Source organism: Apostichopus japonicus, chromosome 21 (assembly GCF_037975245.1).
Source record: "Apostichopus japonicus isolate 1M-3 chromosome 21, ASM3797524v1, whole genome shotgun sequence".
NCBI classification, from domain to species: Eukaryota; Metazoa; Echinodermata; class Holothuroidea; order Aspidochirotida; family Stichopodidae; genus Apostichopus; species Apostichopus japonicus.
In genome coordinates this window covers 14,964,949-14,989,515 of record NC_092581.1, presented here as the reverse complement: position 1 = coordinate 14,989,515, position 24,567 = coordinate 14,964,949, and the positions used below count along the sequence as shown (strand labels likewise).

Below are 24,567 nucleotides of genomic sequence, written 5' to 3'. Positions count from 1 at the left end.
AATTCTTATATTCGTAGCAAAACTCTTGTCCGTCGAAATGTACCAGTAAATTACTTAAGTTGTTCCATTTTCATCATAATTCAGGAGACATACTTGGTAGTACATACATATATATATATATATATATATATATACATATATATATATATATACATATACATATACATATTAGGTGTGTATATATTATATATATATATATATATAATATATACACACCTAATCCATCCTCCCTGAAATTATTCCTACATTCGCACTGCAGATGGAGTAAACATGTCCAAAGAAGGGCAATGAAGTGTATGATATGTTTCAAAGATTGATTTATCAGACGGTCGGCACGTGTGTAATATTTACAGTATGTTACCTTATGTGATGATAATAATGGTCTATAAATTACTGGCAGACTGGGTTTTATTCGTCTGGGCTTGCAGCCAAGTTTAGGTGACTGCATAACATGTTCGGGATTGTCTTTCCTTATGTTTATATAGTTTTGAATTCGTTCGGTGAAATCCTGCTAAGACCGATTCATGGTTTGATGGATGATTCATTATTGCTGACGTTGCAAAAGAATCTCGCCCTGCAGTGACAATACAATTACGGCTTCTACAATCAATGGCTGACAATGAACAATGTTATTAAATGAGACCGTCTTATTAAGTATGGTTCTATCTAAGGCCTCCCTTAAGATCTTTATATTGTGAATAACGTTGGCTCGGTTTTTGATCTCGGTCACGTTTTGTCTCGTTCATGATCATGGAAATTAAGAAGAAAAATAAATTAAAATAAATCCAAATGGCTCGATATGAAGCTATTTCTTAAACTTACTCAAGTCACCAATTTTGTATCTGAAGCAATATTCAACATATAGTATTTGACAAACCGGGTGGGGTTGGGGTTGAGGGGGGGGGGCGGAGCGTTGGAGTTCTCTAGCATCTCTATCGCATGGAACAAATGTTTTATGATTAGGTCTTTTTCCTTCAAATTCTTACCTCTTCAACAGATGGGGTATATGGTGATCTGTGAAGTGAATAGGATTTCAAAAGTGAAGGGAGGGGGGGGGGGGGGAAGCGGGCAATATTTCCAAATTTCCGCCGAGTGGTTTTTCGATGGACGGGGATGGAGATGGGGATGGCACTAGTCCGCCCGTTTGCCAGTGATGGTGGTGGTGGGGGGGGGGGGGTGGTTGCACATTAGGCCCATTGAGATATGTAGCACCTGTAAGTCACATGAATGTTACTTTTTTTAAATTTGTTTTGCAAAGGATGATGACAGAACTGGAAAATACCAATTGCCCCTTCATACATTTGAAATATAGTCAGAAAAATCAACTGACAAAATGATATTTATATTGCATAAACAAATGTTTATTTTCCTCTTCAGTTCTTCATCTCACCCTGCGTTGAAAATCCAATACAACATTTACAATTAGTGGCTGACAATAAACATCGGTATTAAATTAGACCGTATTAATTACACATTGTTTCATGATAAACTTACTTATGAACTCTGATGTGGGGTGACATGTCACTTTTGTGTAGACCCTTGATTACGATACTGGAAGTAATATGGTCCCACAATATTAATGATTCTTCGATAACTATGTGTGTGCATGATGGAAATATTGTTATTTGGTATTACAGTATCGCTAGAGCCACAATACGTTCTTTAATAAAATAAATAAAAGCATACTGTAGCACTGTACAATATCAATGGGGTTCAATTCCTACCATCAGAGAGTTGTAAGGGTCTAACTACTCCCAGCACTGTCACATATACATGGCCTGTATAAGTTGAAATACGGTTTAGGACATATACAGCACCTAGGCCAACAAGGTATGCATCAATTTTGCATACGCACATAAGCTAATTTCATTTATTCATGGAACACTACCTAAACTTATGCAAAAGTTACACTGACCAACGAGAGATGTTATTTCATACGCGGAGGGTAAGAATAAATCAAATGAAACACATTACTCTGCATCAACACATAAATTATTCATAATAAATTAGCATATTTCAGATCATGGAAACAAGAGAAGAAGAAGAAAAGGGAAAAAAAATAATGATAAAGATTAGAATAATAATTGCACGAATATATTTGTAATTTATCATAGTTGTTTACTTTGGCTGAGAAGGCTTCCACGGATTATTTCTTTCAAATAGAAAATAAATAAATAAGTAAAATTATTTTGAAATATCATGCCGCACCTATCAGGATGCGGGCAACATTTAAAATTACATTTAGGAGCATACCACAAATGCACTTACTCGCAAAGATCTATTGTAGACAGACAGATAGACAAACCAACCAACAGATTGACATTTTGTGTTTCGTTGTATATTATTTGCTGCTTCAACTATTATCATTGGTCTTTAAATATGGAACTATTGCTTAATTACTCTTTGAAATATGTTTAAGTAAACAGCGCATGATTATTTGACTGACATCTTTGACATACTGGAGCGTCATTTAATAAATGCGATGATTAAAACCAATGGTCATATTTGATACAAACACCAAACACGGTGATTATAAGCTCATCACATATTGAACGTTTAATTCATTTGAAAATAATGCTAATCAGGTTTGGTTTTTACATTCACTTAGTTTCAGGTAAGCGTATACATTGTTGAGACAGTTTCTTAAGCTAAGTGATTAATTTTCTTACGATCAAATTATATACACTAAGCAGTAAAGTGCAATAATGCTTCTGTAAAAGAGATTATTAAATAGTTTTTTAATCCAATAATTAGGAGACAAATTAAGTAACTTTCAGGCTCGTTACTTTCGCGTGCATTCGACCAAGTTTAATATTTTTTTCGACATCACTAAATGTACATCATCATTATCATCATCATATATCGTGACAAACGTCTGTCATCTAAAATTCAGTGCGATTTGGAATTTATGCAAATTTGATGGCACTGCTCACGTTTTATTTCACAAGTATTGTTCTAACTCAGCCGTCTACAATACCTGGCAAACTAAAACACAGTTTAAAGCATACCCATTTCAACTTACACAACTCAACGGCATTCTTTGACGGCTAGGTCTATAGATTCAAGGCTACTCCCTTTTTTTTCTAGAATTCTTCATCTTCTTCCCCATCTTCGGCAGCTGCGTCTATCGACTCCGCACCGACTTCCTCGTAGTCCCGTTCAAGTGCCGCTAAGTCCTCCCTGGCCTCAGCGAATTCGCCCTCCTCCATACCTTCACCCACATACCAATGAACGAACGCTCGTTTGGCGTACATCAGATCAAACTTATGATCCAGACGGGCCCAAGCTTCAGCAATGGCAGTGGTGTTGCTCAACATGCACACAGCACGTTGAACTTTGGCGAGGTCACCACCTGGCACCACAGTTGGCGGTTGATAGTTGATGCCAACTTTGAATCCGGTTGGGCACCAATCAACAAACTGGATACTTCGCTTGGTCTTCAGAGATGAGATGGCAGCGTTGACGTCTTTGGGAACTACGTCGCCGCGATATAGTAAACAACACGCCATGTATTTCCCATGTCGAGGGTCACATTTCACCATCTGGTTAACGGGCTCGAACAACGAATTGGTAATCTCCGCTACGCTCAGCTGTTCGTGGTAGGCCTTTTCAGCAGAAATGACGGGAGCGTAGGTCGCCATTGGGAAATGGATTCTAGGATACGGTACCAGATTTGTCTGGAATTCAGTCAAATCCACATTCAACGCACCGTCAAAACGAAGCGATGCCGTAATAGACGAGACCACTTGGCCGATTAGCCGATTGAGATTAGTGTAAGATGGTCTCTCAATATCTAAGTTACGACGGCAAATATCGTAGATGGCTTCGTTGTCGACCATGAAGGCGCAGTCCGAGTGCTCGAGAGTACAATGTGTCGTCAGCACGGAGTTATATGGCTCGACGACAGCGGTCGATACCTGTGGCGCTGGATAAACAGCAAACTCCAGCTTTGACTTCTTCCCGTAATCCACGGACAATCGCTCCATCAGAAGAGCGGTGAAGCCAGAGCCGGTGCCGCCTCCAAAGCTGTGGAAAATTAGAAATCCCTGAAGTCCAGTACATTGGTCAGCTAGTTTACGGATCCGGTCCAGCACTATGTCCACTTTATCTTTACCGACGGTGTAATGACCTCGGGCGTAGTTATTGGCGGCATCCTCCTTACCGGTGATCAATTGCTCAGGGTGGAAAAGTTGACGATAGGTACCAGTTCGGATCTCATCTATGAGTAAAAATAATATCGAAAATTGTATTAGTATGGCCTTTTTGTTCATCGTGTATGCGGATTAGGATAAGGACTTATAAACGTAATCCTGAAAAAGAGGTTGGGGTGCTTGCTCTATTCACTGGTGCACCTGTGACGTTTCTCAGTGACGTGCAAAATCTGAAAAAAAGGCATGTGTAGCTGTTTTTGTGACTTTTCAGTTCGATGCATTAAATGTTAGTATTGGAAAAGGAATCTTGAAAATTTAAAATTTAATATTAATTTCAGTGACAAGTTCTTAGGAACGTTCCCGTCACTGAGTGGTTTGTGCAAGAGCAAAGGAGAAGAAGGGGGGGGGGAATGATTTACACACTGTAACTGAAACCCTCGTTTAAGTCGGAGAAGCAAAATTCTATACCTCTACCTACTCTTTACCGCCCTTTCCCCCACAACAGAACCCCTGTATAGATCTACACAAGCCTGGATCCTCCTGTATTTCTATACACACTAAGTAAATTAACTTACCAATCACAGTGGGTTCCAGATCCACGAAGATTGCCCGAGGGACGTGTTTTCCCCCTCCTGTCTCGCTGAAGAAGGTATTAAATGCTTCGTCTTTTGTCCCTGCACTATCTGGTGGCATATGGCCATCTGGCTGAATGCCGTGCTCAAGACAATACAACTCCCAGCATGCATTTCCAATCTGAGTTCCTGCCTGGCCAACATGGACGGATATACATTCACGCTGTGAACAGAAAAAAAGATAAATAAATATGCATGAATATACTAGAATATACTAGCCAGTTGTCTTGAAAGAAGGATGTGCGTATCATGTGATATGGTGTGCTGCGGATGTGTTTGGGTGCGTTGTAGGTGTGCTAGGGATCAATGCCGTTAAGCAAGTTGTTGTGGTGCAGTTGATAGCTACACATGCATCCATCGGCAACCGATATTGTTGCGGGAAAGGACGGGTGGGAGATTGCAAAAGAACTTTTTCCGAAATTCGACAATCGCTAAGCATTCTCCAAAGTGAACATAATAAAAGTGTGACGCAAAAATTTAAATGGCGTCCCATACACCGCCTTGTAGCAAGTAAGTCAATGTGTACAGTATAATTGTTATCATTATCTGTTGCGACGATTAGCCTACAAGATACGCGTCCTTGACGTTATAAAAGTATAAGAATACGAACAACTTCCCGCCATTAGACTTTGATAAGCTCGACAGAAAAAGGAGACAGCATAACTGAGTTTAATCGGGGACCTTGTATCGGTACTTACAGGACAATCGATGGTCTGCTTTAATAGGCAGAAGACTCAATGTTGCATGATTATAAACACCAAATTTGTGAAAGTTCAATTATAGGATAATGACACATGACTATTTTACAACATTTCCTCATACTGTTGACTTTTAATATTTATATTTAAATAATACTTATATAATATTTATATTTAATATTTAAATATTTATTTTAATACAAACACAAGCGCAAAGGTAAATAACCACTCTGTAGTAGACCTGTATACGAATGAAACTGTATATTATCAATGCAGTATTAGATCTTCGTCTGTCATCAAGTGTGAGTCAGGACCAGTGGCGGCGTAAGTCAGGTCGGGTGGGTCCCAGGGACACATATATTACCGGGACCTTTTGTTTTTAAGTCTTTCATTTTTCCTTAGGTATGTTTAAAATTTAGAATGTATTATTCTCATCTCTATATTTCCTTGGCCTTCAGATTAACTCCGGTCTCCGAGTCGTAGCTATAGAGATCTGACCAGCTTCCCTTCCCGCCAGGCCTTGTCAGGACTATAACAAATTACAGGTCCTTCACCAAATATCGATCATCCCCCTATTTATGTTTTTCAACAACTTGAAAAGAAGGGCAAATTCAGGTGACTTCTCGCAGGATCGTCAAAACTCATTACAAGTCAAGATTTCTTTGGATTGCGACAGTTTGTAACCTTAAATCTTGTAAACCTTAACCTTCAATATTTGAATGTGAATATCGCGAATTTCGGGATTTTAACGATCCGGCTGAGATCTACTCCGATCTTGATTGGAACAGATCAAATAAGAGTCTCCCTGGTCAAACTAAAAAATCCTCTCAGTGTTATATATTCATTCCGTATGATGATTCCATTTCATTCTTAATTGCTTTTTTTGTTGCCCAGACATTTTTTAATAGCTTAATTAAACTTTAATAACATACAACACACGCCTATCGGAAGACACCATCAGTCAGACCAGTGCTTATTTGGCAGGTATATATATATATATATATATATATATATATATATATATATATATATATATATATATATATATATATATATATATATATATATATATATATATATATATATATATATATATAATGGTTACACACTTGAGACAATCCGTGTCGAAAATCTGAAAGGTAACTTCTGAGCATATACAGCGAGCTTGATATAAGGAATTCGTGAATAAATACTTGACTTTGTTCTCTCCCTGGGTTTATTTATATTTCTGTGGATAAAGTTGTTGTAAACTTCCAACTTCGGAATGTCAACTAATTACTGTAATTGCCGCTCAACCTTGTTTTACGTTTACCCTCGTGAACTTCACGCATTCTTCACGCAGCAAAGTGCTAGTTGTAGAGACCTTGGTCTTTGACGGTGTTAAACAATTTACTTTCATGTGGGAGTTTTAGCACGGTTATCTTAATGGTCTTTTCACCTTTCGATAATTGATGAAGACAATAGCGAAAGGAGAGAGAGAAAAAAAAAGAAAAATAAGTAAATGTTTCAAGTTATCTTAATTCCACGGTCAATTTAAATCGCAGCTGAGCCTTTCCACTTTTCAAGGGCTGAAATTTATTTTGCCTTAAGTTAAAATACAAACCTTCTGTTACTACATCGGCCAATACAATAGCGGTGATAAATAACCATTTCACATCATCCATCATCCAATACATTGCGTGCATGTCTATACGAGTGACCGAGGGGTTTGCCTACCCGATCTAATAAACAACGTAGGGATAGAATTCCCTCTATATATGATGGTGCTCCCCCCCCCACCCCTCCCCGCTCATTTAAAGGTCCCGACTACATTGGCGGGCGCCACCAAAGTAATGAATTGCATTCATTCGGGGCCAATTAGACCACTCCTCTCCTTGCCCAGGGACGCCCTTCCATAAGGATTCATGCCCCCACCTTATTTAGTCAGGTGAGTTGAGAATCCTCTCCCCCCCCCCCCCCCCCCTTGAAATCATGTGAAACACAGCATATTCACTGACTTCTACGGTAGGTAGCTTCGTTACCGTAGTAACGCTTCATGGCAAAATAGTCACGTTATTCACAAGAACATCCTGCTATAGACTTTGTAATGTGCTCTTCAAGTGAGTTTTATTGACCCCCATAGCCCTTGCAACGCCAAACGTGCAATAATTCGCCGCATGCATTCGTCCCCACCCGCTGTTCCCTCTTCTCAATTGCTGTCCGTCACAGAGCGATACTATAGTCAAGGATGAAAAACAGCAAATTTCACTCCTTTGTCAAACACGTCAAACAGTAACAGAACATACAAGGAACAAATTCGTGATATTATCACCAACGTTTCGTCACATTTTCACTTCACAGAATTACAGCCGTATATAGTGACTGTTCAGTAAGTATGACCTTCCCTTATAGGGTACCTGAATAGAGTTCGTTATAAATTTTATAAAAAATGAATATATATATATATATATATATATATATATATATATATATATATATATATATATATATATATATATAGTGGATACAAGAAGGCACACTCAGTTATTTCCCTTTGTCTCAAAGTTATGAAAATCAATAATGATTCCTGTCTTTCTGAACTGTCAAAATATGGTTTTCTCATTTTCAGAATATTTTACATACCAATGAAAAATAGTTTATGGGAGATTTAATTTAATGCTCTGTTATTGATCTTATAACCAAACGGGCTTCTTTCTTTCCGATTGTAAATTGAAAGTCGAGACGGGTTTGTCATTAAAATTCATTTTCGCGGGGGGGGGGGGGGGGGTTACATGGTTTGTTTACGATGTTGCCTCTTTGTCGCACGTGCGCATTTAAAAACAACTGACAAGGCATGTCAGTATTCTATCTGTGTTCTAGAACACAATAAGCGACCGCCATATATAGATGATATACTGAGATAAACTTAAAGTGTGCGATATTAACATTCCAAACCATAACAACAGTTAGACATTAACACCACACAATTTATGAACAGTAAAGGCTTGTCGATGACAAAGCCGGTTTGTTATTTATGCTCACAGAAATGTTAGAAAATTTGATTGAGATTTATATTTCCGACGTACAATACACGGCAGACCGAAGCTCGACATTCTCAGGTAATTGACTTAGGTCAACCGGTTTACAATGTAGCCTAGGTGCATGTGCCTTATATCTATTTGTTTTAAATATTTTAATTGTATTGTATAAGTACAATGATGAGTGATCAGATTGAATAGCGGTTTGAAGCTAGCAGATACAGTCCGTGGCGGATACCTAACGAGGTTTTGTCATTATAGTTTGTTTCGAATTGTTTTGCAAATATTCAGTCGTCCAAGATTCAACAATGAAAACTCACGGATCACGCGACCTGACAAAGATAGAATTTTAATAAATACACAACTTTGTCAATGCGTGGCTTCCTGACTATGAACCCTCCCCGTGTGCACACTGAATGTGTGGAGGGGTCGGGTGGGGGGGGGGTAGACTTGAATGGGAGATGAACTCCTAACATAGGAAATAGGCCAACGGCAGCATATATAGATATAACCGAATTGCAATGACTACAGATATTCCTCATGTGATTTAACACTGCCAGGCATGCTCTTGTGGTGATCCATACCAATGTGGGTTTTTATTATTGTTTTTAAATTGAATACGTCTACAACATCAACATTAATTTGCGCCTAAAGCAGTGATGCGATAATAAGGATATGCAGCATCGGGTTAGCGTACTATGCGAGCAGATTCACTACTAAATCGTGTTTAATGGGTATACCGGAATATATACAACCCGCAACAGTCACGCCAAAAGATTATTTAACGAGACTTGTCTCGATTTGTTTGTCAGTTATCAGCATTTTGATAGAAATTAAAAGTGACCTATATATATATTATTATGACATATTTGCCAGCTTCAAACACGCAAACAACAGAATATGGATTTACTCGCATTCCTCGTCGGTGTAATGTGCCGAATTTTCAGGAATTGGCAAAACGCAATGCTGAATGTTAGGTACCGGTATATGTTTGTATAACCACGTTGAATGCCATCAACTAATGGGGATGTCAAATAGACCACTTTCTTGCTCTACTTTCTTTAAACCTTCATGCATGTAAGAGCACCCTCAAACAGCTTAAAGCTGTATATTGGGTTGACTTCCCAACAGTCTGGTCTTTCCGTGAAGAATATTTATATTAACTTGGAATGATAATGCGACTGGAAACGTTTATACGCTGATACTTTAATCCACCGAAATCGGAACAGCGATGATGAAATTAGGCCCCCTACCCCACCCCCCCCCAAAAAAAAAGGAAAAAAAGAAGATGAAATAAACCTATAATAACTTGCTTATTATAGAATAGTCAAATTTCACCCGGTTGGGTTTTTTCTCTTGTACGTCGATGCCCCACTACAAAGCACTCTTACTGACAGTATGAGCAGTATGCGTATAGTATATTTCTATCAGTTGAAGGTTAGGAACTGTTCATACTGTCATTACGAGTGAGTATGGCAAGACAGTACAGAGTGGTATTAGAATTAGAAAATTGTCCCAACTGGCTGTCAAACGTTTGTATAAATAAGTCGGCGACATGCACATACATGTATATATTTCTTTAGTTAGTTAACTTGATAACTAGCTAATTAATTATTAAGTGAATATTACATAGTTTGGTCACGCATGTGACATAACATAACAACCTAATCTATAATACAGCTTTCAGATATACAACATATATTCTATCACTTCAGGAAATTGAAAAGCTTTCTACAAACAGGAAATTGATACTCGATTTTCAGGACTTTCGCTCGCAGTATATATATATATATATGCTGGCTCAAATGATAATAACAGCTTATATCCAGAATGATAGTTCAGACGGTACAACAATGTTGATTATTGTAGGGAAATCCTCAACACGTTCCAGTCAGGGAATTTTGAGTGTAATTTAAGTTTACAGTATTGTAAAGAGTTCACAGTAATGACATTTTGCCTGAAAACTCCTGTTGTAGTAGACTGTAGTAACAGCAGGTTGAGGAGTGAGTCACTAGCATTTAGCCTGCTCTGCTCTTTAGTCAACCTCACGCCATCGTCATGCTGTATCACGTGACGGTGTACACAAAATGAGATCTTAACATTCCAAACCATAACAACAGTTAGACATCAACACCACCAAATTTATGAACAATATCGGCTTGTCGATTACAATGCGGGTTTGTTATTTATGCACACAGAAATGTTAGAAAATTTGATTGAGATTTATATTTAACGTACAATACCCGGCAGGCCGAAGCTCGACATTCTCAGGTAACCGGTTTACCGTTTTTTTTTTTTTTAATATTTTAATTGTATTGTATAAGTACAATGATGTATCACGCTGTATCACGTGACGGTGTATACAAAATGAAATCTCCCTGCAGCCTACGGCTTGGCCTATCGGTTTATGGGCCCGGGACTCCGCAATGTAAGCCACAGATAGCGTCATTCTCCTACATGGTCGCGAAAGAACCAGTTTCGTGCCAACTAATGCGCCGCTAGTTTCACTGTCCCAGCTCTGCCGGTCCGTCACTGAGACGGTATTAATTTATGCCCCAGTCCTCCCCTCACCCCCCCCCCACAATTATCACCTGCAGTATGGTCTTATAACAGGATCATCGTTGACTGTGAAAATCATATAAATAAAGTATACTTTATCAGCTGTTCATAATCCAACAAGTTCGATTTTTAATTACTAAAACAAAAACAAGTGTTTAGTCTTGGCTTTCGTGCGTCCAGGTCTGAACAGAGAAAGTTGAAGTATACGCTTTATATAAACGTTGCACTTGAACAGGATGTAATTTGAAACCTAATACCATTCCTCGATCCAGATTTTATGATGATTTCATTTGCGTTTGTTGACCTAAACATAATAATTGTTTCCTTGTGTTATTCTTGAACTGAATTGCATTCGTCTCAGTTTCACGGAAATTTGTGAAGTTTTTTATTTTTTTTTAGAATTTCCTCATATGAGTTACTGAACGCTAAATCACAAACAGATATGATTAACAAACACTTATAGTCCTATATGATAGACTATACTGGTGTGAATACTCATGATAATATAAAATAATTCCAAACGAGAGAGAAAAATTTACTCTTTGACCAGGGAGTTGTTCCATAACAACTCCCTGCTTTGACAACAACGTCACATATCTTGCAATGTGTCTTCCAGGGAGCATGGCCCGAACTGATGAAATTTCATAAGATAGGCCAGCTTAAGTATATATTGTGAAAGTATTCCACCCATATATATATTATACATTAAAACCAGCGATGTGGTTCTCTGCTAAAGCTTAATCATCTGCACGAAAAATAAATTCGGATGGAGGGCGGGGGACGCGGGTGAGGGGGGGGTGGGGGAATGGGAAGGGGGGTTTGTTAGGATGAACGGTTTCGAAAACGGTCACAAACCTAACCGTCATCTTTGGCTCATGCGATTGAGATCTTTGTGACAAACAACTTCCCATCACAGCTAAGGAAACAAAAATTCTTGTTCAATGTGGAGTCATTTCTTCGAGGCCCGAGGCGAGATGTCATGTTATAAATCTGTGATGTCACAGTGCGGTCACTAGAATCTGAAACACATTTTACCTTCTGTCTCTGTCGCATACTTTCTTCTTGATAGAATGTTAACAGTGTTGACACTGAAAACATTTCCATCATAGGGTCATGTCACTCATATTAATAGCTTCAATATTTTAAATTCAGCATATTGTAAACACCCATATCCATTACAGAGAAAGAAAAAAAACCCGCAACACCCCCCCAAAAAAAAAACAACCGAAACGCATGTCAGGCTTTGATGATGTCATATTCGATCAAATCTACAGTCTTGTTGCACTTTGTGTGTGAAAGACACTGTAAATATGTGATATCTATCAAACATAATCATGATTTTTTCTTAGCTGTTTGTGAAAGATTTTCATCATGACATTTATCTCTATCACGTGACCAGTGATGCTGGTTGGGTTTTGTGTCTCCTATATATCACTACCGTCTCTCCATTATAGTATACGTTCGTGTATATATGGTTCTTACAGGGAGTTGTTATGCGGAAACAACTCCCTGGTTCTATAGCGATGATATATTGGACAGGCTAGCTGCAGTTGATTATATATGTCAGAAGAGCACATTTCCCTTTCCCTCAAAATAACTTCTCTCGGCACAACACCCTTTACTCCTATATCTGCTTACGACAGTTGGACATTATGAAAACAGACACGTATGGCGGGAAATATATCATAATTATTTCGCTTAATTACCCATGTCGTCTGCATGCTCTTGACATTGTATAGTTTTTACGGTGTAATGATTTCCCTCGCTGTCATGTGTTTTTTCGCCCGTCTAATGGCTTGCGGCTAGGCTTACTGCGCGGCTTGATCGTATGAATCATTCTACCGGCAACCAATACTGACCAGATCTGTTCAAGTAAATATGCTGACGTAGTTTCTAGCATATTTATTTATATTTTTACTAAAAATGTTAATAGAAGTCATGCATGCGTCAATTACACTTTCTCGGAACTTCCATTTGTTAAGGAAAGAGGCTACAGAACGGGGAATGGGGGGGGGGGGGGGGGAGGGGGTAGGGTAACGGAATGGAGGGCGGGACTCGTGTCTTAACTGTTACGGGTCTAAAGGAAGTTTGAGTTTTACCTCCCCCTATCCTATGTCCATGAACAAAAGTTGGAAATCAAGGTAGGAAGGCAATGCACGCGCAATTCGTTAGGCGGCGAAGAGGCTGTATATATATTATAGCCGACTATACATCAAGTCTAGCATTTTGTAACTCATGCTTTATGGGCACTTAGTTATACAAGTCAGCTTTAGTTTTCATCTTGTTTATGAATCACTTCTTCGCCACTCGGGATGACATACGAAGGTATTAAACATCTTACTCACTCTCTTGGGGGCCCTAAGGCATTACGATGCTACACAACACCGCACTTTTAGTATAGCATATATGATAAATTAAAAAAGTTCCATACAAAATTGAGGGGAAGCGTATAGATGCCGCATTGTGATAGAAAGAATTCTTGTCTGGCGTTTCTAGTCATGTGATGATGTTAAATCTGCAGTAAGGAAGTTACACTTTTTATGTGTTGTGTGCATTTAATTAGGCAAGCTAAACATATTAAGTCTCAGGAATATGCTAGCGCATGTGGACTGTGGGCTATATTTCACATTTGGTTTATAACTCTTCTTGCCGGTAAAATCATCACCGAATATTACTTCCTATAGTTTCCCTCTTTTCCTGAAGAAATGAGTTTTAGTGAACGGAAATGATTTCCTCAGAATTTGACTTATATTTTCGACACCATTTCCCATATACTGACATAAATAAAAAAAATTATAAACACATTGGAAAGAACAACAACAAAAAGATAGGAAATTTGAAATGAAAATTGATTACTCAATTGAGTAGCTGGAATATCTTCGAACCTGGAATAGCTTTAGAAACAATACTAACAATGATTATTTGCTCCCTTAGTTTTTTTTTATTATTGAATTATGATACATGAAGACTAAATTTCTGCCTAATGTCATCCCTTAATTAATAACTTCAATATTCATCAGATTCACAATTAATTGTCTTGCTGTTGACAATCTCTAGACATATATGTTTATTTTATTACGAATTATCTTCCCTAGCTTGAAGGATCTTATATGCACCGATCGCTACCGATCAAGTTCATTCAATACAGGCACCCCTTGTCAGTTGACGTCACCGCTGCTCTTTACCTTGCCGTCAAGTTATACCTACGTGACGTCACCGGAGCACCCCCCACGAAAGTCTCCTCTGTGATGTGATCTAAAATTAAACAGAGCCGCGAGACTGACAAGATTCATGACTCGAATGTTCTTGGCGATGACAAAGTCAAGACCACAATGTTGAGATGTATAGTCTGGACTTTTAAAGCGACTGAATGCGTTTATCATAGGTGGTATACTTTTTCATCATTCTAACAAACAAAGCCAGCTAACTTATACACTATAGTAACTGGATGAACATAATCGGCGACGTGCACAGGATTTCAACTTGATGAAGGGGGCGGGTAGGAGATTCTAAAGTCCTCCCCCCCCCCCCCCCCATTCGACTGATTTGGGTACTGGCATGAACCTTTATCAGTTTATGGAACTATACCGGAGGCTTATCGAGGATTTTATAAGATGGGGTGTAGCTGAGGGGTTGTTGAAGCCGACTCCCAAAAAGGGGATCGGGGTAGGGGGTCCTCCCTCCCCCAAATAGAAGCTTAGACGTCAGATAGTGCATTCTGACGCATATTTGACATTTAAATGATGTCTGTAATTATGCCTTAACGCAAAGTTGTTCTACTACTGATTACTTAACATTTGATTGCGTGAGGTCGAAAAAGAAGGCTGAGGGTTCACCAGTAGAGGTATACGTGGTTTTATTCTTCCCTGATTGTAATAATTCACCAACTGAACAATTACACCAGGACTGACGATGGTGGTGGGTGTGGGAATTTCCCCTGAGCCCCCCCCCCCCCACCCTTGCGCACACCACTGACCCTCATTTTAACTGATAGATCTATGTGGTTACAACTATTTGTCTGATCGTTGTCAGAGAGTTGCTAATGACAAACATTTACCCAGATACAGAAAATTATGTGTCCTCCCCCCCCCCCCCGAAGATTCATGTACTTTGTCATCGCGTCATTTGCAAACCTTATACATTGAAGTCTAATTTTTATCATTCCTTGTGCGATTTTAGTGGACTATATTAACAGGTTATTGTTTTCAATTTAACTTACTATTCTTCTAGCAATTAAATATGGCAAACCTAGTTGAAGGAATGGAGGTGATGGGGTAGGGGACAGGAACCCCTTCCCGCTACCAGGGGCGTAGCCAGTATGTAGCACTGTAGGCCCGGGCCTACACTTTTTTGGGCCAAGTTATCTTTTTATTTTTAAACACCCATAATTCAAATCCATAAGCTTGCTGGAGTTTAAGAGTCTAGACAGGAAAAACTATTGAAATGAACATAGCAAGAATATGGCTAAAAATTACGTGACCTATTCTTCTGTCATCTAGGCTGTCATTTCTATCGCGTGCCGTTTCATTCAACACTCTACCCGCCGAAAAAGGCTAGGATCCGATCTTGTCAGTTTTTTAACATCTAGTTAAGAACCCGTTTACGCAGATAATATTTCAGTTGAGATATCAGTCGGATAGCTCTCGCCTTCTGGCTAACTTAAGCATTTACTGGCTACAGTTGTATCAAAGACAATTACTGGCTATAGTTGTATCAAAGACATTATCTTTGTAATTGTATCTATACAAGTATCAGAAGTTGAAAAGTAAGACTACTCTGTACATGTACCTTGCTAATTTTAAATACATTATGTATTAAATTACGTATTAAGTATTGAATTACGTATTATTTTAACTCGTTTGTGTTTTAGGGTTTAAAAGTGATATTGAATGAGGTGTCTCAAGTTAGCAAGAGGCCAGGGAACCAGAATGAACGCTCGGGAAGGGCCGTTTCCGGCCATCTAGGGTGTTTGTAAAACCAAAATTTTCTTGTACGCTCCGCGCCAACCGATGGTGGCTCTCTGCTCAGATAGTCGTGCCTACAACTTTGAAAATCCTGGCTACGCCCCTGGTAACCTTCCTGTCAGAAGGGGCACAGGAGAGGGACAGTTAGGAGAGGGACAGGAGGGGACAGTATAGGGGATAGGAGGGGAACAGGGACAGGAGGAGGATAGGACGGGACAGGAAGGGACAGGAGGGGAAAGAGGGGAACAGCATGTCGGCAAAAAGGAGCACACCCTTTATTCAGCAAATACTGATTATAGGTTCGAAATTCAGGTGATTCAACTTCCACATATTCATCTAAATTACATAAAGACCTGTAATAATACCACCTTATCATTTTTAATAACTCGCTGCAATTTAATTGGTAAAGACCGAATTAACAGTCGATGGAGGATATCCCCTCAAAATCCGATCCTTTTTTCCTTCAGAATCAAAACCGGACTGAACAAGTTATTGGCAAAATAGTTTTAACATATTTAAAATGCCATGACCATCCTGTTATTCTCTCGTTCTGGATTTAACGCGAGATCGTTATCCAGGCAGTTTGCACCAGTAAAGCATGCATCGGGAAGATATAGTTTCGCGTGGGGTATTATGAACTGTTGTCATAACATGTTTGTTTGTATTATCTCCCTTTTTGGTATCAGTAACAATCAAGTATATGACATTAAAATCAAGTTTAAAGCCTCGGCTATTTCCTAACTGGAAGTCGGGATGTATACTCTGCAGAGCGTTTACAGAGATTCTGTTACAGTAATCAATTTTGGCGGTTAAGAAAGAGTTTTAACTTTGATCTTAAGTTTTGTCGTCTGGGTTTGAGTCGTTATAGGTCACGCTTCGATGCAATTACCTTGCTGAAAGAAACGCATAAAGGTGTTAATATGCTGCAAATAAGCCTTCCAATACAAATGTTTCATGACGTCACAAAATTCTCTCCAGCCGCGTCAGTCTTATGTCTATGGAACGCCGTCATTTCTATACTTGTACATTTGGGTAAGGTGAATAATTACATGAACGTACCTTAGGCTATAAGGAAATGGATTTGGACATTATGTGTGCAAAAAAAAGAAGTTAATCACCGTACCGTCCTTGTCGATAAAACGTTCACAACACACTGGCGGATATGAGATGTATCTTCATACGTAAAATAATGCGCGTGTTCGGTGAGGGGAGTCGCTTGAGGGGGGGGGGGGAGGGAGGGGTAGGGCGGTGCGTGGGAAAGGAGAGGTAAACGAAGTAACCGATAGAGGGGGGAAAGGAACGGGCCGTGGATGGGTATCTGAGAGGGGAATTTTACGAAAATGTTGAAGTATTTTGTCCGAGCTCCCTTGGGGCTTTTGTTTAAACAGCATACAGGGTCTGAAAGTGCGTTAATGTCTAGTATGAATCAAATAATCTTCGAGTTTAATACGCGCAGTAGATGCATGAATGCAATGATAATTTATTGTGAATGTTTATTTATATTCTTGAATGTGGAAGGGATTCGTGGGTGTGATGGAGCATGCGAAAGGAGGAGGAAGGGGAGGGGGGGGGGTTAGGGAGGTCAAACCATCCATATGGCATGTCCGATTTCGAACTGACTGTATCCGTGCACATCACTCGTTTTGTTCCAACGACTAATCTAGGCACAACAGACGATCAAATCAGACGATATAGTTACTCAGTCAACTAATACTCCTGACCTATACTGTAATCAATCCTTCAACATTAAAATATGTATAATATGATCACATACGTATAATACACAAGCACATATACACACGCACACAATTACTTATGCATCGTTATGTGAGTAAATTAAATGCGGGGGTTTACTTTGGACCAGCTTTGCAAATATTATAAAAGCGTTGAAGCGCCATCGAAATCTCTAAACTGTTTAACTCTGAGAGGAATTTACCCGCGTGATAAGTATCATAAATTACGCCGTAAGTCATATGTTATTGTTACCAAAATTTAAAATAAAAAACCCAGAATGATTGATTGGAATTCTGATGAAGATTTATTTATGAATGTTACCAATTAAAGTTATATCATTTTTTTCAGCATGTTTTACCGTGTACTGAAAATGGAGATTTCTATAGAAGTGTATTTGTTATCAGAACATGTTTTCAAACTGCACCATTTATCAAGCGGTTGCTATACTTGTTAAACTGTTCGTCAATATTGGTGAAAAATACTGACACTTTTAATGGAATATAGAATGTTAACATGATCATGGCACTTGAAAGTTGCCATAGAAACGTGGACTGCTAAGGCTTGCTATTAACACAGGCAAGCTGCGAACATAATTATATCTGCCAGATTTTGTTGCAATGCTATCTGTAAAATCTACATTTCGGTGAGACAGTCAAGAGTCATATCAGATGATGTGCTTCAGTTACCTGTTCTATTGTGCATAGATGTACCAGTAGAAGGGATCTAACTGTGAGTTTATTCCGTACCGTCTGTCTGCAACAATTCACGAGTCATACAAGTAATGGTAAACTCACAGCTATATCTAAGGTAGCTGGCCATGTATAAGCGTTTATTATCTACTATGATTTGTAAAGTGTTCAGTTGTAAAAGATAAAGATGCTTTCTAACATCACTTCAAAAATCAAACAGTAAGTAGAAGACAAGGATAAGGGGATGGGGGTTGGGGAGGGGATGGGAGGTGCAGGAAGTTGGGGGTGGAAAGGGGAAGGGTAGGAACCATGCAAGGATCAGAATTAATAACTTGAAACATAGGCTATAGTTTGCACTTTGATTGTATATATCGCAGTTGGGTGGTACCTCATATGTTGTTTTTGTTGTAGATTCAGGGAAAAAGCCTCTAGGGAGATTCTTTTTAATCTGTGAGACTGTTGAAAATCACGTGTATATATTTACCCACAATTTAAATATTTACTGCAGGGGGTCAAAACTATAACCCTTGCAACGTTGAAGAAACACACATTTCTTGAAAATGGCTACACATCTGATGCAAATACAATCACTGTTATACTAAGTTAGTTTTCCGAAAAAAATCAAGAAGAAGTAAGAATAGTGGAAAAATGTGTCACAATGAGTTTTATTGATGATTCACTATTACTAGGCTCATATGCTCTCTTCCACGGTTTGAAGCAATGCAGATACCTCGACTCGCCAAAAAAAGAGTCCGTTAACTAAGCAGTAACTTGGACAAACATACGGACAGAGAGGGCGTCGAACACACCTGTACAGATACAGACCTACGTATCAACAACCAGGGGGCGTTGAGAATGTCAGGACAGGGAATCAAAAATTATTACCGTCTTCACCCCTTATATGGAAGAATTCATTTATGAAAATGAGCATACATTATTCCATTTATCACATATATATGTTCCCGTCGGTGCGCCCTTATGAACCCGGGCCCTGGGACTGCATCCCCTAACCCCCTCTCTGCAGCCCAGACATGCACCATTCGTGTAGTTTTAATTTTCAACCAAAAAAAAAAAAATTAAAAATAGAAAAATATGTGCTCCTCATATAGTGTCTTCATTTTGACCCTTTCATCTACGGCTGGTCAGTTACATAAGCATGATGCCATGAACAATAGGCCGTGACTGGGTCAAGGAGTGAAGTCATTGTTTATGACAGTTAGCTCCATCTTAAAGCGTGAGTTATCGCCTTACAAGAGATCATAAAATACGTTTAAATCAAAAATATATATATATATATATAAATATTTATATTATGCATGAGTTTCTTTTTCATCTACGAAAGGCTGTAAAACAATAAATAACCATACAAAACTTGAATAGAAAATATGGAAATGAAACAAATTTGCACTTACCATTTTTGAGTCTGAAAGGAATTTCCTGAGATCAAGGGAAATGCGAAGAAAGAATTAAATATAGGCGCGGTACCCGCAGTCAGCTTGGAGTATATGATGTGTACAAGAGCTGGTGATGGACTGATATGTTGTCAACAAGAAAATCGCTAAATATTATTAGCAGACTACAGCCCACGTGCTGCGACCGCACCTCGATCAGCTGTATTGTGACGTCTACGAACAGCGAATATTAACGGAAGCCTTTACAGATCGTCCCATAGAAGTGGAGCGTGACACATTCATAGATGGAATTGATGGGAGACATAATATTAATGAGGTAAAGGCCTATATGATCTGTGATAAGAATAAACGATGAATACGTTTTGAACCGGTGTAACGCTTTTATTATGTATATATATATTTTTATATTTGATGTCGACGAATCTGCTAGGTCACTGGGCGTAAGAACTATTGCACATTGTAGTCATACATAACAGTAAAAACCTAAGCTTATACCACTGATTGCACTTAAGATGTTAGTCCGCAGGCATACACAGTACGCAACCATGGAGCTATTCAGCAATAGCTCCCAGTAACGTAACGTGCCCTTCTGCTATATCTGCTATATGATATATTCGGTGGGTCGGGGACCGTGGCCGCTAGACTACGAAAAAAGGCAATGCACAACATTGAAGAGTTTTAGTCACTATAGTAGACAAGCCGAGAACATTTCCCTAATATATCACGTTTTACATAGATTCAGGTTCCTTCGTATTCGACCGAATAGTACAATACTGTGGTTATGTACCATACTGCGTGTAACATGAAAAAAAAAACTTACATGAATTAATGTTAATAAAGTCCTTATATAGGCCTATATATATATATATATATATATATATATATATATATATATATATATATATATATATATTTATATATATATATATATATATTTATATATATATATAATATTTTATTACAGACAGTGTGCAGTAAGTATTATTATTATTATTTACAAATAATATTTACATGCTACTATTATATTTACTTATTGTATCTATCATGTATAAGCCAACTACTTTGAGAGAAGTGTCAAAGGCAACTTGATCTGAATTCCTCTGCGGGTCATATCAAACGCTAGTAATTATAATTTGTTTAGATACAAAACAAATTCAAAATATACGAATGTACTATTGACGGTTATGCTTGCTACAAGCATCTGTAGATGGGACACCCTTGCCTACCATATTTGGAGAAACGGATTAGTCACGCCGCTGTATTAAGTGTGACTATTTTACCATAGCCAAATTAAGTTAGGTCTTTTTACTTTTACGGCTTTGCCGGCATGTACATCTCAATTTCACATTTGTAATATGCATTTTGGGGTTAAGATAAAAAATAAATAGTTTAAAATGAATGGAAACATACTGTTGTGAGTCATTACCGCATGTCTGCATAACGTATTGCTGAACGGCCTTCAGTATATATATTGTTAGTCAGTGGCTTAATTCGTCCAGTCATGTTTTCAATATGATATGCGCAATCTACTAAAAACCAATGGTTTGAGTGGTTCCAGCAAATGAAAGATTAAGGAGTCCCTTCAAGTAGTATATATATCCTATATCGAAACCGGACACAGCTGTTGATATGCATATGCTAAAGCAGAAGAATTTAAATTTTTAAATTTTTGTTGTACATGCATTATTATGTACGCATCATTAAAACATAGTTCTGGGGTCAGTGCAGGGCAAGGGAGGGCTATATTGTAATGGATGTGGGGAAGGGGAGGGTGCATGGGTAGATGGAATGGGGGCGGAGGTAGCAACCAAATCTATGTGAGTGCAGGAGCAACCACATGCAGATTTGTTTTATGACAAATAAGAACAAATATTATTGGCGTATGATGACTTAATTTGTCTGTTTTGTCAGACATATGTCTGTTTTGTTTCAGTAGGCATTATTTCATTGTCTCACATACGGTACTTATTATAGCTTCTGAAGGTTCGATATTGCTAGTTAAAATTATTATGAAACCTATAGAAACGTTTTATGGCGCTCTGAAATAGTTGAGTATAGTCAGTTAATAATGTACATCATAGAGGCTCGTTTTCATTTTTAACTAATTTATGAATGTGTCCTCTAACCACCCCTTGCCACCTACCCCTCACTCCCCAATGCAAATATCGCAACAACAACAAACAACAAACAACAAACAACAACCTCAACAAAACAATTACCTCTTTATGTTCTAAAGTCTCCCCGGAAACTGCTCTTTGCCATATTTCATATTTTTGATTGATTAATTATGTACAACTATTAGGCCGCAGGCCAATATTTTCTAACTTATTACATTAATTACGACAGTATAACATCATGTAGCCTACATTCAGAACGTCACAACGAAGGTTAATACAGGACGCTATTAAACATCTCATAATTTGCAAGCTGAGTACGAAGCAGCGACCGTTGTATTGTACGATGGGTATACTACCACTGAGGTGACATCCTGTTTGGTTACTTACCAGAGCCATGACCCCTTCCCCATCCCCCGCCGACTTCCTGTGTTAATGGTAGAGAGGTAAACATGTCCCGCAATGACTGTCGCAGCGATGAAGCAATACAACACCACTTTTTATTAAGTAACCACCATCTTATCATAGCCTACCGTTGTTTGCTTGTCGTTCTCTATAGGGATAGTTCCACTGATTAAATAATAAATACATAATAATAGATTCCATGAACTTGCGAATTTCCTCACAACGATCAAACTGAAGGGTATCAAGAAAATTGTAAGAATATTTTCAACTGTAAGTGAATAATAGCTCAACAAATAGCAAATACCGTATGGAAAATGATAGCAGCCAAGGAGGCTATCATGTTTTCAATGACTCATGTGAATGGGATATCTCCAAAGAGCACTGAATGTAGCAATTTACCAGCCTTTAGGTTTCGAAGCTTTTAGCTTAGAACAGAGGCTCGTCAAGAGTTGAAATGGTGGATAGAAGAAAGCCACACCCAAATGGTGCTCCAATCCAAACGGTTACACGTAATATGGTGATTCAAACAGACTCGTCAAAGTCAGGTTGGGTCGCCCTTTGTGGTATGCAACAACCAAGGGGTCTTTGGTCCCTAAAGTACCCCCCCAAAAAAAAGGCACATTATATAAATGTACTAGAGTTCCAATGTTTCTAGGACTCCAGTGTTTTTCAAAAGCAGTTCAACCAACATAATCTAATAAATTCGGACCATACATGCACACTCAATTATATAAACAAACATGGTGGAACAAAAATCAGTCCAGAGACCTTCAATTTGTAATGTTGAACAGCAGGTATGGGTGTTTTGTGAAAAGCATCAGCTGACACTCACAGGAGAGCAAATCCAAAGCAAACTGAATGTAGAAGTAGATTATCTGTCTCGCCATTAAGAAGATGCGTAAGATTACGTACTAGAAAAGAGAAATTTAGAAGGTACATATGGCGTTTCCAAGTAGATCTCTTTGCAAGCCATCTGAATTTCCAGTGTCAAGATTACTGCAGCTGGAAAGCAGCTGATCAGGGAGAAAAGTGGGTAAATACATTCACAAGACCTGATCCTGTATGCATTGCCACCTTTTGTTCTAATCACAAGGTGATTGAGGAACGCGAGGGAGGAGAAAGCAACCATTTGTCCAGTAACTTCCAAATGGCCAGTCCAACCCATTGTATACCCAAGCTTTAGAAATAAACCTTTGCTATATGCACTCGTGATACCTCTTACTTACAACCTGCTTCTATTGAGTCACGGAGAACAGCATCCTCCAGTAATGAACAATTAAGTCTCTACACCTATTAGCAGCCTGGTAATGTATATCAGGGGCAAATTCTCTTCAAGAGGCCCATCGCAAAGGGCTCTTATACCCTCCTCATTACAACCTCTCGGAGGCAAGGAACCAGCACATGCTCAGTACAATAGTGTTTGGCAGCTCGTTTCGAGCTGGTGTAGTGAAAAGTAAAATGATAGAGGATGTGGCCATTGTTTTAGCAGAACAATTCAATCAACGTGGAGCATATCGAACTCTCAATGCGTATTTGTCAGCTTCCACAAGTAGAAGGTAAACCCATGGGGCAGAATCCTCTTACATCTAGACTTTTGCGGAAGGGAGGTGAGCCCTCCTAAACCTCTCTTATATGGGATATTCAAAAGGTGCATGACTATATTGATGGATTGGGCGTAAACAGAGGCTCAGAAATTGCCAATATGGCAGATCATAATAAGAAAAAGATAGGCTTTGTTCCGGTAATGAAAGCCACACTGAAATAGAAGGTGGCTAGAAACCTCGCGAGCAAGACAGGAGGTAAGTCAACATCCACAATCGTTTCACAACTCCCAGGTAAAGTGAGCCATGCTGAATCAAACGGTAACCAAGACGACATAGAATGCTTGTTTTTGCAGCGACCTCTACAGAAGGATGGATACAATGCACATTGTGTAAAGAGTGTGCACATGACGATTGTACGGTGTTGACATGATGACAACGAGTTCATTTGTGATGTTTGTAAACAGATAGAATTTAGATCAGATCTAGAGACAGATTGACAGCCATTTTACATATGTTTGTAGTTACTTCGTTAGAGAAACATTTGACATAACTATACATGTCCTATCGTTGTTTCTATATTAGGTAAGACGGACCCGGGATGCGTTTGTCCGAGTCACGGGGCAACTAGACGGGACCCTTAACTCCTTT

At 38.7% G+C, this 24,567-nt stretch overlaps 1 protein-coding gene across 1 annotated transcript; it reads right to left on the bottom strand.

The window, feature by feature from the left end:
• Window positions 1–1,339: 1,339 nt before the first annotated feature.
• Window positions 1,340–20,018, bottom strand: LOC139962653 (tubulin alpha-3 chain-like). The gene is made up of 3 exons (XM_071962816.1): window positions 19,857–20,018; window positions 4,727–4,946; window positions 1,340–4,219 (listed from the first exon to the last, which is right to left on the bottom strand). Exons 1-3 carry the CDS (start codon window positions 19,857–19,859, stop codon window positions 3,084–3,086), a joined length of 1,359 nt encoding a protein of 452 aa, XP_071818917.1. The 5' UTR covers window positions 19,860–20,018; the 3' UTR covers window positions 1,340–3,083.
• Between the last annotated feature and the right edge of the window lie 4,549 nt (window positions 20,019–24,567).

Bases quoted from the DNA above. Each gene is read 5' to 3' on its own strand.
- LOC139962653 (XM_071962816.1), bottom strand. The intron at 4,220-4,726 runs GTAAGTTAATTT...TTTTACTCATAG, and splicing joins TCTGGAACCCACTGTGATTG to ATGAGATCCGAACTGGTACC.